At 35.7% G+C, this 19,276-nt stretch overlaps 1 protein-coding gene across 1 annotated transcript in view; it reads left to right on the top strand.

Moving 5' to 3' along the window:
* The window catches only part of LOC129224639 (protein NDRG3-like), a 141,538-nt gene that overhangs the window by 75,193 nt on the left and 47,069 nt on the right, over nucleotides 1-19,276 (top strand). The window contains exons 4-6 of the mRNA XM_054859122.1: nucleotides 10,449-10,569; nucleotides 12,337-12,399; nucleotides 13,896-13,956. Of these exons, the coding sequence (XP_054715097.1) occupies nucleotides 10,449-10,569; nucleotides 12,337-12,399; nucleotides 13,896-13,956 (245 nt within the window). The remainder of the gene's footprint in view (nucleotides 1-10,448; nucleotides 10,570-12,336; nucleotides 12,400-13,895; nucleotides 13,957-19,276) is intronic.

Here is a 19,276-nt window from a genome sequence, read left to right as displayed (position 1 = left end):
TCCCATACGAAACAGCCCATATAATGTATTTTCCCCCATAAGTGCCATTCTCACGAAAAAAGAACAAGTCATATCGAACTTTTTCGATTTTTTTTAATCAACTATAATTATTGCCACAAATTAATTATATTTTTTATGGATTCTCCATTTAATTGGGTAAATTCTGGTATAAAAATAATATGAAGGGCTTTTTTTTCCAAAATCATTTTTTAAAAAAACTTTAAAATATTTATCCTTTTCATTGATATTAAAAAACAAAAGAAGTTGTTTCACTTTGATACGTAAAACCGCTCTTTGAAAGCTGCTACAATCTAAGGAAATAAAAACAAATATAATGTTAAGCCGCTTATGACCCCTAAAAACCAGGAGGGTAAAATGGTATAAATCACGAAACACAGTGCTTCATATATCAGTGAATATTAGTTGTACTAATGTCTTTTTACTATTATTATTATTATTGTTTCTTTATGCTTGTAATTTTCCCAATTGTAACTTTAGCTATCCGCGCAAGAGAGCGAGAGCTATATAAAAACTCAGTTTTCGTATTTTTTTCACTATTTTTCTTTTTTTACAGCTTCAAACTTACAAAATCTTATCTATGCATCTCAGTTTCACCATTTTTGAAATTGGAAGTATATGTATCTAGGGCTAACAGCTAAGAAACTTGAGGTTCTACAGGTAAAATGGAAGGCACATTGTATATTAGGGTTGGTCACTGTCCTATGGTAAAAAAAAAAGTTTCCGATTTCCACTGGACAGGGCAAAAAAAAAGGTGTCAAATGACGTTTTAGGGTTATATATAAAGTTTCATTCAATTAAGAGATCATTTTCTGCCTCCGAATTGAGTTTGAAAATCCTGCATTTAGGGAAAAAATCTATTTTTATTATAAAAACTGAAAAACAAAATTACAAATAAATATAGCAACTTACAGTTGTAGAAGTATTAATCATTTATTTGCTAAAACATTTATGATAGTCATTAATTTACAAAATTAAAATTACTCATCTTTAAATAGCTTGAAGGTCCTTCTTACTATCAAAGATTGACAGATTAAGAGCTCTTTCTTGATTATGTGGGTTGTGGTGCATGGCCGTTCTTAGTTGGTGGAGTGATTTGTCTGGTTAATTCCGATAACGGACTTTAAGCTGGCTAACATTACACCGCTCTTCAAGAAAGGGTCTAAAGGGAGTGCGGGAAATTATAGACCTGTGAGTCTAACTTCGGTGGTTTGCAAAATTTTTGAAACATTGATGAAAATTAAGATAGTAAATTTTCTAGAGACTAATAATATATTGACTAGTTTTCAGTACGGTTTTAGGAAAGGTAAATCTTGTGCAACTAATTTATTACATTTCTATGACAAAGTTACCATGGCTTTGGACAATAAGAAGCCTGTAGATGTTGTTTACATTGATTTTCAAAAAGCTTTCGATAAGGTACCGCATGTTGCTCTACTTAGCAAATTAGCTGATATAGGAATAGGAGGGAAAACTTTCATTTGGGTAAAAAACTGGCTGACCGGAAGGAAACAAAGAGTAGTTGTAAGGGGAAATTATTCTAATTGGAGTGAGGTCTTAAGCGGGGTTCCTCAAGGATCAGCGTTAGGGCCTGTTTTGTTCATTGTCTTTATGAACGATATTCACAAAAATATTTCTGGGAACATGAATTGTTTTGCTGATGATGTCAAAGTTATGGGAACTGTAGAAAATGAAGAACAAGCAAATCAGCTGCAAGAGGATCTAGATCATATTACGGAGTGGGCTGATAAATGGGGTATGGCTGTTAATGTTGGGAAATGTCAAGTGCTACATTTAGGGCATGGAAATAAGTGTACAAGTTATTATTTGCAAGGTTCAGTCATTAGTCCGGCAGATAAAGTTACTGATCTGGGGGTCCTAATAAGTCAGGATTTAAAGTTTAGCCAACAGTGCAGCATTGCTAGCAACAAAGCCAATAAGATGCTTGGGTTTATCAATAGATCTATTTCAAATAAATCTAAAGAAGTTCTTCTGCCCTTATATAGAAGTTTGTTAAGACCCCATTTGGAGTATGCTGTTCAGTTTTGGTCTCCTTATCTTAAGAAAGACATTAATGTATTGGAAAGGGTTCAAAGGCGGGTTACAAGGCTAATAAGTGGACTTTCCCACTTAGATTATGATTCCAGGCTTAGAAGGCTAAAAATGTACAGTCTTGAGCAAAGAAGAGACCGAGGGGACATGATTCAGCTGTTTAAATTTATTAAAACGAAAGATGTTACGGGGCTAAAGTTTAGCACTGAAAACAGGACAAGGGGTCATTGTTTTAAGCTATTTAAATCTCAGGCTAACATGGATATTAGGAAAAATTATTATTTTAGCAGGGTAGTGGAACCTTGGAACAGCTTACCGGAAGAGGTGGTAATGAGCAAAGGAGTAGACAGTTTTAAGAGGGCCATTGATCTTCACTGGGGATTGTAAATTGACTAGGACCAGTCTAGCTGGGCCCAGAGCCTGTTGCTGGTCGTCACTTTTGTATTTGTATAAGTTTTGGCTTAAGTTTCCGGGACGCCAATTGGATCTTTATTAAGGCTTCTCATTCCGATTTTTTGCACAATGTAGTTGAAACTTCTGTTAGTTTTAACTGCCGTTTCACAGGGGGTGCATCCCCCTTAAATGCTGGGGAGTATCTCCCAGAAGTAGAGCCCTCCCCCCAATAAGATCTAAATGAACCTCCCTAAAAATTTCAATGCCGCATTCCGCGCCATGAACTCTCCTGCTTTTTAACAGTGGGCTTCTTGTGTTTTTCTTGTGTATGGTGTGGCAGGCGTAGTAAAGGTTTCTTTTCTGCCTGAAACAGGCAGTTGAATATTTTCGTCAGAGATTGATTTCAGTATTGGTGAATAAGACACATTTTTCCAGTCAATATGATCAATGTAAGATTCTGCATCAAACTTAACAACAAGAATTTGAAAACGTCGGGAGTTTATTTTGCTGAACACTACGAGCTTCTAAAATCCAACGAGCTGCCAACTCACGGATGTGCCGTTCAAGTCTGTTAGCATTGTAATATATAATTTGTAGGATATGCGAAAACACTATTTCTTTAGATTACGGGATCTATTTTGCCCTTCAACTCAGTGGATAATTCGCAACTCCAGAGCTCAAATACGCTACCTTGCGGTGATTAACAACACTACCGAAAAAGGTAAAACATTCCATTCCACGTGTTTTCTTTGGGGTAAATTACAGGTTTCAGACAATTTGTGGTGTAATGTAGTTTCAGAAGCATAGAAAAGAAAGCTTTCCACAAGCACGATGAAAAGTTACTGTCATTCACTAAGCGTCAAAGCAAGTTATAAGTTACGGCATTTGTTTGTTTTACCTTTTTCATTCATTAGAGAGTGACTGCAGCGCACCCTATAGTTTACTGGAGTTGCGAATATCTAGTTGTAGCGATGAGTTTGAACAAGTGCCGAGCCCCATCTTCACATAAAGGGTAACTTTTGATAGCAAACCAGATTGGAGCAAAAACTTTGACGACATATATTGTAAGAATTATTAAATACTAGGAAACCGCCCGTCATGGTATGACGGGTGAAAATTGTTTCTACATTTAATCGAAGCCACTGCCTCTTTGGTGATATTTTGATAGTTGAAATTTTAACACTAACACCAATGGATTAATCCTAAACTTCAGTACCACTAAAACAGTTAAGTTACCGGATCGAGTTCAGGCTTGTCACAATAAAGTATTTCCCTGCATGTAAAGAACTGCTGAAGTAACTGCTCCTGCCATGTCTGATACTTTACATCAGACTATCACAGTCTATCACATGTCTGTGAAAGCAAATTAAATTCTACCTTAATAGAAGTAAATTTATCGGTATAAGTGTTTGATGTTTGTAAAGGTTCCTTAAATTGAAGTAACGATACTAAAACCGTCTTCATTTTCTTCTTGATGCTGAAGCTGTAATTTCTCTTTCTCTCATGATGTTTTTTTCCCCGGACTAATGTAGCTTAATATATTTGCATTTTCAAGATGAAATATCAAATAGCAGTCTACAAGGCCCGATTAAATAAAAGTGAGGCTCCCGAGGCCCACAATAATTTGGAGCCCCCCCCCCCCCCCGCCGAAGGTTTTATAGTGGAATACTGTGGTTGATTTCAGGTTTGGGGGCCCATCTTAATGGAAGCCCCTTCGTCTATCACAGAACTATGTAAATCATTTATCGTGCGCATTTATGAATCTCGTTTTGGGGAATCTCTGAATTATGACATGGTAAATTCGCGACTTGTAGAATGAATGAAAATTTTCCCTTAAGCAAGTTTTTTACCAATTAACAAGTCGAGATTTTTTTACTCACTTTAAAACGCTTGCAATTTTTATATAGTTGTAATGCAATGCATAAGTCTTCAAGTACGCAGGGGCCCCTAGAAGAGGGGCTCCGGGCCTAGTAGACCTCTGCGATAATCAGATTCTGGTAGTTTACCAGCTTGGTAAAATGGTTCTATTTATTTTCTTAGAAATTTTCGGATAGTATTTCAAACGATTATTGCATTTCAAGGGGTAGGTTTTTATCATAATTTACTCATTTATGTTGCACAGTAAGCAGGAAACGTTTGACCGAATTCACATACTTCAGCCAATCCGAACATTTAAAATGGCAGGTGTGAATTTAAACCAGGTGCAAATTGAAAGTTTGTTCACTTGTTTTTGCAAACGAAGTAATATTTATTATTATTGCAATATTACGCAGAACGTACCCTATTTAGGTAAGGAAATCCAAACTTCAAACTCAATGCGGACTTATCAGAATGGAATCAAATTTCACACATGTTAGTTTGAAATCATTTAGCGCCTTTTTAATCCTCTGCCCCTTAACATTTCGAAAAATAGTTTAAATGACCCACCCTATTGTATATACTTGTTTATGTTTTTGTTTTATATATATTCTTTGAAGTACCATTACTACTCGACAAAAATATATGACAGAAAATGAAGTTAACATTTTTCTATTTACTTTTTTACGGCAACTTTGATCCGAACAAGTACTAGGTTAAGATAGTTAATTAACGATAATGAAATTTCTCAGCCCATTACTAAACTCGTTCATTAATGCTCAGGTGAACGGAAAAATAACTTACAAAATCACTTTACCTTCCTTAAAGATAATCTTCATAAATGTGCGTGGATAAGGTCATCATACAAGAGCCATTAAGTATAACTCAATCAGACGATTACATCCATTCCATTAATGGAATGCACTCTCGTGATTGTTGCCACAAAGGATAATAAAACTTGGTAGATGATTTAAACCCCACGAGAGGTATGTTTTATACAGGCAGTAAAACCCTTTCGTTTAGAGACAGGACAAATATTGTGACTTAAGTTGGACTCGTGAAACATTTTTTGTCAATTATATTTTTAAGAACATACTTTAATGGGTGGAGAGAAAGATTAAGGGAGTGAAAAAAACCTTCTCCCTCGAAAGTTGTAACCAGACTTGCGAAGAACCTTTTCTGCTATTATTATTATTTTCTTTTAAATCTGAAGTATATTTTTTAAAATATTGGATTAAGAAAGTTTTTTGTTTCTTGATATTCGTCTGATTTACACATTTGTAGGACTATTTCTGTGAAAGAGTGGTTATAATATATTCAGATAATTATGCTCTATCATATTTAAGAGCTTAAAATGTTATAACGAAAGAAAATGCTTCAGTACATTCATAAACATCAGGCCTTGGATAAAATCTAAATGTAGAAGAAATACATCCTGTGTGTGTGTGAGATCTACTACGCCCATATTACATTACACTCAGTAGCGGATACAAGGGGAGGGTCATGGGGGTCATGGCCCCCTAAACCGTCGACAATAGTATCCATCCACATTGTGTTCAAAAACTAAATGAATAAAGTGTAAACGTTTCAGTAATCTTTCAGTTCATTAATTACTTTTGAAAGACAATATTTGAAATAATACGGTAACGGCACCAGTAATAGAAATGCTTAAGACATCGCTCTCAGTTTAACTCAATTTTCTGAGCATTTTTATGTATTTAGACTTTTAAAACTATTTTTCTCCCATGCTTCTACATCTCATCTAACGTTTGGCTGCTTCTGGATCCTTTGAATTAGTTGATCCTATTCTTAAACGCTCAATTTCAAAAAAAATTCCGACCCCCAGTAACAGACACCAACAATTCTGATGATACCCAGCAACAGATAGGGTGAGGAAAGGATGAGTGATGGACAGAATTCCCCTTTTCTCTTCAAAATGTGCAAAAGTTCTTTATTTTTAAATCTAAATCCTTATTAAATTCAAATGAACATGAAACACTGGTAGACCTCGTGGTGGCTGTTCATAAATTTAAACCATTGCCTTGCAACTAACAAATGGCTCATAAAATTCACTCTGATAACACTAGATGGTTGCACCGTATTCATGGGTCGCAGCAGCATCAGTTTTACCGCTTAAAATTCTCATTATTTAAATCCAAACTTACGACTGTCTGTTATTGGACCCTTGCCTGTTACTGGTGCCGTTACCCTACTTCTTTTCATTGCTTGTGAAATTAATTTGTGACGTTTATGCCTTATTCCTGGCTGATTTGACGTTTTTTATTGACTCTTAAGCAGTTTCAGAATTTTTTTTACGTGCAAAACTATGAGTTCGTTGATCCTCCCCCCCCCCCAAAGGTATTCTGTATCCACCCCTGATTACACTCCAGAGTCCTCCGTATCTGTACCTACCACTACACGTGATTTTACCGATTGGATGGAGCTCTGAAGAGAGCTCTGATTTTTGATCCATACCAGGAGTCTAGCAACCCCTGTTCCAGCGTCCCCAGAGGCATTGATTTGGAATGCGAACTTTCAGGACTTTGTGACCACGACCTATTTAACGTGCCTCAGTCATCATTAGCGAACATGGAGGACCTTCTTCCGGCTGCCATAGAACACGGAGCCCTCCAGTTACGTGTTCAACGCATTACCGATCCACGGCCACTGAGTCCGCATCATGTCAGAACTAAGATGTTCTTTTCATTCTTAAAAGTTAAACCATTCATGACGCATTTCTATTTTGAAATGTTTTTGCTTTCGACATTTTGATTCATACTGAACTTGTTCAAATGAAATGGAGTGTACTTGTTTCTTTGCTCATCTATTTTCTATTCGCAATTCCAGAGCTCGAATACGCTACCTTGCGGTGATTATCAATACTACCGAAAAAGGTAAAACGTTCCATTCCACGTGTTTTCTTTGGGGTAAATTACAGACTTCAAACAGTTTGTGGTATAATGTAATTTCAGAACAATAGAAAAGAAAGCTTCCCACAAACACGATGAAAAATGACTGTTATTCACTAAGCGTCAAAGCAAGTTATAAGCTACGGCAATTGTTTGTTTTACCTTTTTCATCCGCCATTAGACAGTAGCTGCAGCGCCTCCTATAGTTTATTGGAGTTGAGAATGGATTGCTGCCAAAAGTATCAGGGACTTCAAAGAAGGGGAAAAAATATGGAGGAAAATCGCTTTTATTCAGTATACAATGTGTTCGTCGTGACTGAGACGTCACAAAATTCTTAAGAAAATTTGATACGAGTACACAATGACAATTCGGAATCTCATAGTATTACTGGCGACAGAGAGAGCTGCGAGAATTCGATAACATATTTTCTCTTTAGGTACTAAATGCTTTAAGACGGTTTAAATAATAGGGTAAAATCAATATATCGTTAAAGTACAAAACTAGATAAAATTACTGCATACGTATGTTTTTGCAATGAACTTTTTTTTTGATGCAGAAAAAAAATTGAATTTTTTACGATAAGCAATAGTCTCCAAAGAAGCAAACTTCATCTAATATATTATAAAGAAAGTTATTTGTTTATATACGTAGTATTTGATTAAATTTCTACGAATGTATTAAATCAAACTTTGTCTATGCATTCAGTATCCAAAGGAAACACCTTTTCTTTCCGGATTCTCACTCTGCACCGTATGAACAAGCGATTTCCGACCCTGCAATGCTGAGTGATTCCTAATTGCGATCTCATCTCATACTTCGAGGTCTCCTGTACTTATTACTATCTATGGTTTAACGGGTGTGGCATGGGGCTGTAAGGACAGTTCTGATCTTTTTGATCCAGACCAGAAGCCGGGCAATCCCTGGCTCAGCAGCCCCAGAGGTTTTGATTCACTTGAAGGACTTTGTGATCACGACGCATTTAGACCTCCAATCACCATCAACGAACACGGAAGATCTTCGACCGGCTGGGATAGAACCCATGACCCTTCGGTTACCAGTCCGACTAGCTTCCGATCAGACCATCACGGACTCTCTTAATTCTCATCGTGTACCGTATCAAACCTCGAAGTTTTTGCGAAACTTCTTTTAAGTGAAGGCATGAAACGTAACTTATTATACAAATTCATCGACGATGTCAGGACAGTGTGTTATTTATCGAAAATCAAAGTCTTCACTGTTCATGAGTATCTACACATTTTTCTTCATTCTTCTCGCATTTTCACTCTGCCGTGTCCGACGTTTCGAAGGCCTCGACTCAAACCTCTTTTAAAGTAGTCACGGGCACTTGGATAGCCGTAATATTTTCAAAACGAAGCACTTTGTCCTCAATAATATAGAAATGTGTCTGCGGCGGCGATGACATATTATGCTTTGCCTGTTTCTCACAGATACTCAGAGATGCGTTGTAAGGCGCATTGTCGTGATGCAGCAAAGAAGTCGGACGATATCTTTTTGCACGCGGACTACCATTTTCTCCAATATTGTTCTCAAGTATCCGCTCCCGCACGCTGTAACCGGGGTCACAAAATACAAGTATAGTCCACCCCAGGATTGTTAGCATTCGTTCCTTTTTGAACGGATCCACTTCAAAACATGTTGAAAACGAGAAACGAGGGTTGCCATAATCAAGCGTTGACATAGCCTCGTGAAGCGCCGTTGTTTTTTCTAATGTGCCACCTGTCGCAGTTTTGATTTGCCAATCGCGCTAACTGCCACTCTCCTCCCATTTAGCACAATGTTTTTGACTCTTCTACCGAGTGCTAACAATGCTGAAGAGGACAATTTTCTACTTAGTAAGCGATTTTGAGGCTTCTGAAGGTTGGAGCTGGCTGGTTGCAATGTAAAGCTGAATGTGTTTTGGACCTAACTGATCAGTTAGACCGCGAGATAACAAGTATTTAATTACTTCTGAGTACACCGTGCTTTCTTGCCGCTAATGCCAAAGAATTGCATTTTATGAAATGCCGACCTTTGCCTCCAGGCATTCTATAAAACACCGGTTTTGGTACAATGCTGCTAACATTAATGATGCACAAATGGGCCGTGGTGGTCTGATCGGTAAGGCGTCGGACTCATAACCGAAGGTCCCGAGTTCGACGCTAGCTAGATCGAAGATCCACCGGGTTCATCAATGGTGACTGAGGAAAGTTTGAAATACCGTGTTCATAAAGTCCTCCAAGTGAATCACTACCTCTGCGGGTGATGGACCTTGACGCTTTCAAAAAGCCATTTTCTAGTTTCTTGAGGATTTGTGTTTCGTTTACACTGTTACGAAAGGAGGTAAATTATTTTCCAAAAGTGTTGGCAACCTTAATTTGCAATAGTTTTTTCTCATTCGTTCTTTCCTTCTTGCAACAAGGTCGCGTCAGCAGAATACGCAAATTGCCATTAGCATTTAAGCTCCCGGCACTTTGCCTCATTCTCTTCCTTTCAATTTCAACCCAAGTCAGACTTGGTTGTTTTCTTTCGGCAGCTCAGTTGAGTCTGTCCGTTTTTTCCGATAGCTTCGGCTTACTACTCTTGCCATGACTATCATAGCTCAATATGTTTAACATGTCATTGTATATATCCTAGCCATAATAAACAAGTTATTTTTAACTTTGGCTCTTCTTGATGTTGCACAAGATAAATATGTTTTTACAAGAACTATCACACGTCCTGGTTGAGTTTCCACTAAAAGCTAATAAGCTGAGCACTTTTAAAAGCTCACAGTTTAACATACACTGTTAGAAAAAAATCCTGAAATTTTACGGTAAAAGTTACAGGCATCTATGCCACCAGTAACCTTTACCGTAAAATCCTATTTTACTGTAAAATTTTACGGTTGAATGAACGAGAGTTAAAAAACGCAACATGCGAGCCGCAGGATCGAACACGGGACCTTCGTATTGGCAGACGGCTTTGCAAACAACCATACTAGTTGGTATACATCTAATGAGAAGTACGGTGTTATCTGCTTCGCATTGTAAGTCACGTGGTGTTTAAATTGGCGCTGCAATCGTTTTTTTTTTCGGTATAATTTACTATAAATGTTTTCTGTACTGCAAACACTCCATTTTACCGTAATTAAGGGTAATTGTAGGGTGGTATTCACCCTACAATTTTCCTGAATGTTTAGCAGTGTATGCTGATTGTTTACTCTATTCCTCTTGTTGCAGATGTGTCCAACTTTCTGGCTTTTTTCAATCACATCGACACACGGGTGCTAATGCAGAGTTTCTGCGTTTATCACATAAACGCTCCAGGTCAGGAAGAAGACTCAACGACACTCCCCAATATGTAAGTTGCAAAACATATCTCTTGAAATCCTTCAGAGGGAAATATTGCTCCTATTTGTTTGCGTGTTTCTAATGGCACTGCAAAGTGGCTTATAAACCACTCGCAAGCCAATCTGGGGGCTTTGGGAGGAAGGAATTTGTAATTTGCCGAATAGAACACCAAATTTGGCCAGTTGATAAATTCTGTATCTCAAAACCAGACTAACTTAAGTCCTAAAACTGAGATTTTCCTTTTATTAGTGCATTGCAAGTAGAATCCTATTCCGCATCGAGCCATATGAAAGTAATCCTAAAAAAAATTAATGGGGTTGTTTCCTTCAGACAAAAGTAGTACTTTTTGTCACTGAAATTGATGGAATAAGCAAAAATAATAATAATAATAATAATAATAATAACATGGACCCAAAAAATACTTTCATTTTCCCAACAGTTATTTTTTTAATTAAATTTTTAAAATGTCCGATTTTTCAAACAGGGTGTGGTCTTGATGACGTCACAAATGATGCTCTTTGGCGCATCTTTCTATCGCGTTTCCACGTTATGATAATCAACAAGCGAATAAAAATTGCGCTCCACGCTTGTTATCAACCATATCGTTGACAATACACGTGTGTAAAGATGCGAATTAAATATTTTGTTCTGTGAATGGCAACACTGAATGGCATTTCATCATTTGTGATGTCATTGGCAGAAGGCATAAACAATGAAAGCGCACCGATTTAAATATTTCTTTAAAAATATTAAACTTAAAAAAATTATTTAAAAAATGGTCAGATCCTATGTTTTTAAGAAGAGTTTAAGTTCTCTTTCAGAAAAAATACTTTTAAAATTTTGGAAACGACCCCATTTTTTATTATAATTTACCTGTGTTAATAGAGCGCGGGTCCAGTCCTTTTGCATGTACCAAGCGACCGTTTTTCCGCTCTCCAGATATGTAGCGATTATGTTACTTACTCCAGTCTGGGTCTGAAGTACAGAATTAACGTAATGTACTCATAGGTACTTTTAATGAAAACGGACCCTCGGGCATTTAAAAATTGCAATATTACAATTATGTCTCCAAGTTTGCCAAATCTTCAGACGAAATTTGCCGAGCATGAAAAAAAATTGGGAGATCACAGTGGTCAGCGGGACCAATGGTAATCCGGAATATCGAAATCTGGATAATCCGGGTAGCATGAGCAATAATCATAGCAAATCCTTAAACAATCATCCTTACCATCTCATCACGACAAAAAAAAAAAAAAAAATAAATAAATAAATAAATAAATAAAAATATTTTTTACATTTTTTTTAAAGACAAAACATATATGAAAATTTTTTTTACATCCTATCTTAACAAAGAGCTTAAGCACCTGTTCAAACGACACACGTGCTTGAATCACAAGATCGCTGTTTTCTGGTTCAAGCACGTATGTCGTTTGAATAACGCACGGTTAATAAAACGATTTATTATTATAGTTCATCTGCTTGTTAGATTATCATAATTAACTGTATAATCTAAGCAGGAGCTGTGCATCAATAAAAATAAAAAGTGAATGCTTGGCGTACTTATAGTTACGTTCTTTCTTACTACCATAATTTAAAATTATCTATATAAACATTAAAAAAAAAAATCCAAAGCTTCAAAATTAATCCCGATAATCCACAGACCCGGATAAACGAAGGCAGGATAAACAAAGTTCTACTGTGTGTAAAAGTTTTTAAAAAATGCGTTTTAAGGGAATGGAAATTAGCAAGCTGGTTCTAACAAAGATAATATTTTCAGGTTCACGTTTCCTACCATGGACCAACTTGCCGATATGCTTACAGCCGTAATGGAACATTATGGGTAAGTTATATCACTAGGTAATAATTCAATACTTAAAATCTTGGAAAAAAAGGTAGAAAAATATTTCAAAATCACTAAATACTTAGCTTCAAACAATAGTGAGAGTAAGTTGAAAGATCTTATCTCCTTATTTTAAGTAAAGCGTTGATGATATAAAAGTTATTAAAAATAGGGGACTGTTAACGTTTCTATTCTGTGCATTTAAACTAATTGCCATTCTCAAAAAAGAGGAAGCTTTCAGTGCTTTAAAAAAAATAAAGGGCGCGATAATTGTTTCAATCACATTTTTTTTCAATAGTTCTGAATCTATGCAACAAGGAAAAAACAACAGAAGTATAAAATGTCTGTATGTTGTGTGAAGAAAATGTTTCTCAAAGTCCTATACCAAGATAATGCCGCTTATACCAGGACAATGACTGTGAGGAACTTATTTATTTTCATTTTTATTTTGAAGAAGAAATATTTTGCAGTAGAGTTATTTTTAACTTTAAAAGTTATAAAGAACTTTGCACTCATCTTATACTAACTACAAGTAAGTCAACTTTCTTGAATCTAAAATGTGGTGTTGAACTACCACATGGTTCAGGAGGCTCAATTGGCCAGCACACAGTGACTGCCAGGATGATGAAAATTATATCTTTAAAGGATGGTAAATATTGCTCTAATTTCGTAAGGTTAAACTTTATGCATAAGGATATTCTGCAAAAACATAAAGATCTGCACTCATCTAAGGTTTTCTACAAAGTGCTGGAAAATTACTCTTAATACACTTCACTTTTTGCTAAAACAAGAAAAGGGCACAAAATGACAGTTCACATCAACATGTTTGAATAGATAATTGAAAGTTCTCTCTGAGGATATTTGAAGTGAAGCTCTTTTTGCCATCTACATGAGAAATATCCCGTGAAATGAATGACATCTAACAGGACAATAACGTTTATTTATTTATTTATTTATTTATTTATTTATTTGTCGGGCGACGCAGGTGTAACAATTATTTTAAGTAAGATTCCTATGAACAATTACTTTCAAGTGATTGTTCATAGTCAAAAACCTTTTTTTTATAAGCATCTACTAAAGTACAATCCAGGAAAATGACTTTTGATAATTTATGGTTTTTTTTTTTTTTTTAACTATTAAGAATTATCTCGTTTCGTAATGCATTTGTAGTTTAGTTATGGAACACAGAAAAGTTAGAGCAAAGTCTTAAACTATTACTATTTTAATTTTATATAAATGATACATAACAAATACATGTTTTTCTTGTTTGGTGAGGGTGATTCCTAGATATATCTTTTTTTTAAGTTATAGATCACAAAATTTAAATAATTTTTTTTTTTTTTTGAAGTTGTATGTTCTGTAAAAGTATGACTATTTTACAGAATATAGTATCATGCACTATTTCAATAAAAGTTTAAGTACTGTGCATTTTCATGCTTTCCATTTGTACTTAAAGCTAATTCACTACCAACTAATACTTTTCAATTCTCATTTAGGTTAAAGCATTTCATCGGTTTTGGAGTTGGTGCAGGAGCAAACATTCTCGCCCGCTTCGCAGTAAGTTCTCCGTTTTCTGTTCATTTAAAGCTCTAAGCTTTAAACATATTACAAACATTCTAAAAGACCGAATGAAAGCCCAGCAGAACCGACAATGTGAGACTTATATGCTTTGTCTAGTTTACAAGGACATGTTGGTATTGAAAATAAATATGAATCCATCCTCCCCTCCCCCGCCTTAAAAATAATTTTCAATATTTAACAGGTTTATACTTTCTCACAACTAGTGTACATTCATCAATTTTAAACCAATTTGCAATTTATTTAAACTTTGGGCAAGACATTTTTACAGAAGAGATAGAAAGAGATAGAATATAATACCCTGGTAGAATCAAACCCACCACTTTAGTCTTACTGGTCACAGACAGCTCTCAAAGCCAGAAGCTTTCACCTTCGGCCGCAGAGGCCAGTGTTGATTTCTAAGAATTTATCAGCTCTTCATCGGTGTTAAATTTTACGCATGCGCTTTGAACTCTACCTCAGTTTTTTGATGTTAGGTAGAACGTTAAACGAGCCGCCGTGAATGTTCCCTCAAACAATTAGAGTTTTCTTAAAATCGGCACGACATACTCCAGAAGTTGTGCAACGTTACAGCCATTAGCAATGATAACCTTACAATTTTTTACAGTGTATAATCTACAGAACAATACACAGATGTTCTCGAAAAGGCAAGCTGGTGGTGGTTACGTTATAATCTGGGCCTTGTTCCAAAGGGGAAGAAAAACTGGCATATCACTTACAGACAATCGTTTGAGTCAAGGCTACTAAGAATTGCTTAAAGATTATTTTCTTCAAAAATCTGAGAACTTTTGGGCCTGAAACAGGACAATATTCCTGTGCGAACCACCAATTCCATGCATAAAAGGTTTATGGATAATGGTGTCAATATTATAAAGTAGCCACTTTGCAGACTTGATTTAAATCATGAAGAAAACATGTGGGACATACTTGCAAGAGCAGTGATTGCAGATGGAAAGCAGTACAATTGTACTGAAGACTTGAAAAAAAAAGAGTAATTTCTTTGACGAGCAAAAAATTGCGCTAAATTTGCAAAGGATGACATAGAGAATTAATGGAAAATCAGAAAAATAGAGACGAAGTTCCTTATTAAGTTGTGATTTTTGGTTCAGTAAACCCATCTTTTCGAAACAGCCGTTTCTAAATTTTCATAATTTCCTTAAAATTGCTATGCTTTGAAAAATTATTTGTGCATTATCTTTTGCATTATATGAACTGATTGGTTTATAAAATACAATAACAAATTTTAAAAATGCTTTCATTGTTGGGCCTATCATTTCAAATTCACTGATCATAGAAATTTATGCAGTATAATAAATCATAGAAATATTGTGGTTATGAAATACAAATGAGAAGTTTGCAAACATTTAAGAAGTTTTGAAGTAGAGCTTTATGGCTTTAAAATTTCTATAGGTAACCTTTTTGTGTGACGGAAATGACGTAGTTGTTCTTACTTGTTGCCAAAAACAATGAAAGAAAGTTAATTATAAAGTAAATACTTCCGCTTGCCCGAAACAATGAAAAATAGTAGTAATTATAAAGTTAGTTTTTTAACAAATTAATTTTCAGGTTGAACTTAATCAAGCACATATTTGTGGATTTTGGGTGTATAAAAGCGAAATCCACATTGCTTAAGTTCAGCCTTGAAATTAGTTTGTTAACTTTTATTAACAAAATTAACTTTAATATTACAATTATTTTTTATTGTTTTTGGCAACAACTAAAAAGTGGATTTCGTTTAGTTTTCGCATTCCTTATAATCTCTTTTCTTCATTAAAATATAAAACTTATGTTGTGAATACGCCTTCGTCAGGCGCAGAAAGAACAAGAGCTGGGCGTGATAGAAAGCGTTGGGTGAAGTGACAGTTCAGAATGTAAAAAAGAGAGAGAGAGAGAGAGAGAAGATAGAAGTTTGTGCCTTTTCGACTTTATTTTTCTGGCTCAAAAATACACTACATTTATTGAAATAATTTATTTCACATCACATTTCTCAGATGGTTCAAAATGACCGTAGATAGCAGGGTAAATCTGGATATTTCTATATTAGTTCAGGAATTTTTCATCAGTTTTATGCCAATCGATACAAAAGCGCAATAAATTATGAATGGAGTAGTTAAAATTGGTGTAATATTGGACCGACGTCACCCTTAATGACTGCATCTATGTTGAGAGGAGTACTCTAGTTTATTTGAAACCCTATTGCTATTTCATTCATTCGGCTTAAAAATGCCCAATAATTGTATGAATAAAAAAAAAGCCTAAATCACGCTTAAAAGTATCTACAATTGCATTGTAGCGCTCGGCCAGTTGACCATTCATCACATAAAGCCATATTCTTTTGCGGATGATTGTTGGAAAAAGACCCGCTAGGTTCTCGGAAGATAAGACGGAAAATTTATAGTTATGGTCGAACGTCACTGAAAATTTTTGCTTTGTATTTCGAAACTTAGAGGAAGAAAATGGAGCAAAAGGGCAGCTGGGATGGCGAGGAGATAGAATTTCGTATTTGAAACTCACAAAGAAGTTTTTACTCCCGCATAATTTACGATTATAAAAAGTGTCAATAAAGAACGAATTTTATGTTTCTCAGAGCCGGCATAGACGATTACTGTTAAAATAGATTTTGTTTTTTTATTTTTCCCCCTTTCTTCTATACCAAATATGTAGAAAAAATATTGGATTCATGAAAATTTTTGAGTTTCGAACTTCGGCGCATTAAAGGTTTTAGGGTGTGCTGACTTTATGTAGACCATTTTGGGGAAAAGTCTGTCTGTCAGTCTGTCTGTATGTGCGCGAGATTTTTTTTTTACATTGCTTCAATGCATTACTTTTTTTCTTTTTCTTTTTTGCATAAATAAAGAAAAAAAAAGTAACTGAAAAGTTTGAATAAAGCAAAAATCACCTTAAAAAAAGCTTAGCTGTTTTTATTTCTGAATATAATGAGCTCATCACTAGTAAACAGCTTTCAATGTCACGTGACACTCACTCCTTTGCAAAATATTTTACTTCTGCATCAGCATGAATTTTGCTTCGGTTTAAGGGTTTTCTGAGGAAAGGTACTGACGTAGAAAACAAGTTAATTTAAGAAGAATCCATGTTGCAATTTCTAGAACACAAATATTATTTTCTCTAGTAAGTAAAGCTTACGTAATAAAAAAAGAATTGATAATAAAAATCCAAGAAAATGATAAGAAGAGAATAAGAGAAAAATTAAGGGTTTTGCTTTGCCCTTCCTTTACAGCAGCTACAAATCGCGCTGAAGGCATGGATGTTATTGATGTGCATTTCGCATCTTCCGTCCATGTGTGCTCCAGTGATTCAGATTTCTCTTTAAGTTACAGGTCTCCCGCCGAACCACAGAAGCATTTCGTATTCGACTGTTTATTCTAGCATAAGTCACAAATTGGTCCGTGGCATGGCTTCTGACCAAAATACAACGTGTTCTAAACTCCAGTGGCTATATGAACATTTTGCAACGAAAACGAGACCCGAAAGAATTAAGTAACAGCTAATAACACTGGTTCACACTCAAAATACATTTGAGTAAAATATAGATAATTCCTATCCATTTTTGATGTGATATAAGCGAATATGATGTTTAAAACATTTACTTAGCTCTTATTTGCTTGATAAATAGGAATTAGTTTTATGATAGGGGGAAGTTTTGCAATGTTAGTACTTTACATACCAACCAACTAAAAAAACTAACAGACATAGGCGGCTGGTGTACCAAAAAAGTGTGAGGTCAAAGAAGTGCGGGGGGGGGGGGTGGCAGGTTAGGTCGGCGGTGTCCCTAATGCTGACTCTTTTAAAAAAAACGGGAAACTGAATTTTAACGACATTTTGATTACAAATGACCTCCGCTATAAATTCCGGTCATGGTCTCCAAAATCGAGACAGATGACTACAGTAGACTCCCACCTTGCCAATTCAAAGCTCCATTTTAATTTATATGAAATAATAACATGAGAAAAACACAAAACACACTTATTAAATTAATTCTTCTTTCTTTACACAGGTGAAACGATCCATTTTATCGTTTTTTGATTGATCGTTAATTTTGAACTTCGTTAATTTTAAACTTAAATGAGCTGATGTGTGCATCACATGACTTCCTTTTACTCCAATTTCATGTCATTTTCCCATTACTGGCAATTTTAATGTGATTCAATAGCCTACTCTCTAAATATCACCAACATTGGCCAAATTGAAACAGATAAAAAAATAAAAACAAAATTGCTAAATTTGTCGCCAAGTTGGCTACAAAACTTGGCGACCAAAAGACTGGCGATATATCACCAAGTGTCCACCAAATTATAACACCACTTGAGTTTATCAAAATTAACAATGATTTCTCCCCAAAAAGGGGCACAAGACCACTTTAGAAACACCCGAATGCAACCAAAATGGGAGGTGCACAACTAGACCTCACTAGGAGTCTACGTACCAAATTTCAACTTTCTAGGACATTCCGTTCTTGAGTTATGCGACATACATACGCACATCCGCACATACGCACATACATACATACGTACATACGGACGTCACGAGAAAAGTCGTTGTAATTAACTCGGAGAATGTCAAAATGGTTATTTCGGGTGTTTATACGTTCTCAGGCACTTATCCGCGTGTGGTCGGGTTAAAAAAAACTCAACATTAATTTGGGGGTGAGCAAAATGGAAATTAAGGCCGAATTTTGAATGTAATTTTTTTCGCGAATACAATACTTCCTTTTTTTTTGGAAAAGGAAGTAAAAAAGCAAAGGGACGATGCTCCTTTACTTTTGAAAGTGAAGGGGCAGTTGCCCTCCTTGCCCCTCCGTACGAGTCGCCTATGCTAACAGCTAAGTTGTAATACATCGCTCGAAATACCCTTTTTGGACTCTCATCTCGATTTCTTTTCAAGTAATTGTGGGGCCGTGAGTGACGAGCACTGGGATTGCTTAATATCAGGACATCTCAACGACGGAAAGAAGGTATCAGGGGAAGTGGAACTCATCTTTGCTTGCAGATAACTGCTGGAACGTCATGAGAGATGCCCCACAGTAGCGGATTTTAGGGGGGGGGGCAGGGGGACCATGGCCCCTCCCAAAGGATGAATTTATTTAACTATCTTATTCATTATTTTTTAATTGACTTCTCTACAGCATTTTTACTTCTTTTTCCAAAAAATGAAGTATTGTATTCGCGAAAAAATTTTCACTCAAAATTCGGCCTTAATTTCCATTTTGCTAACCCCCGAATTAATGTTGAGTTTTTTTTTCAACCCGACCACACGTGCCTAAGAACGTATAAACACTCGA

This window comes from Uloborus diversus, chromosome 6, assembly GCF_026930045.1.
Source record: "Uloborus diversus isolate 005 chromosome 6, Udiv.v.3.1, whole genome shotgun sequence".
Taxonomy (NCBI): Eukaryota; Metazoa; Arthropoda; class Arachnida; order Araneae; family Uloboridae; genus Uloborus; species Uloborus diversus.
Note: the sequence above shows the minus strand (reverse complement) of the source record. Positions and strands in the feature narration are given on the sequence as shown.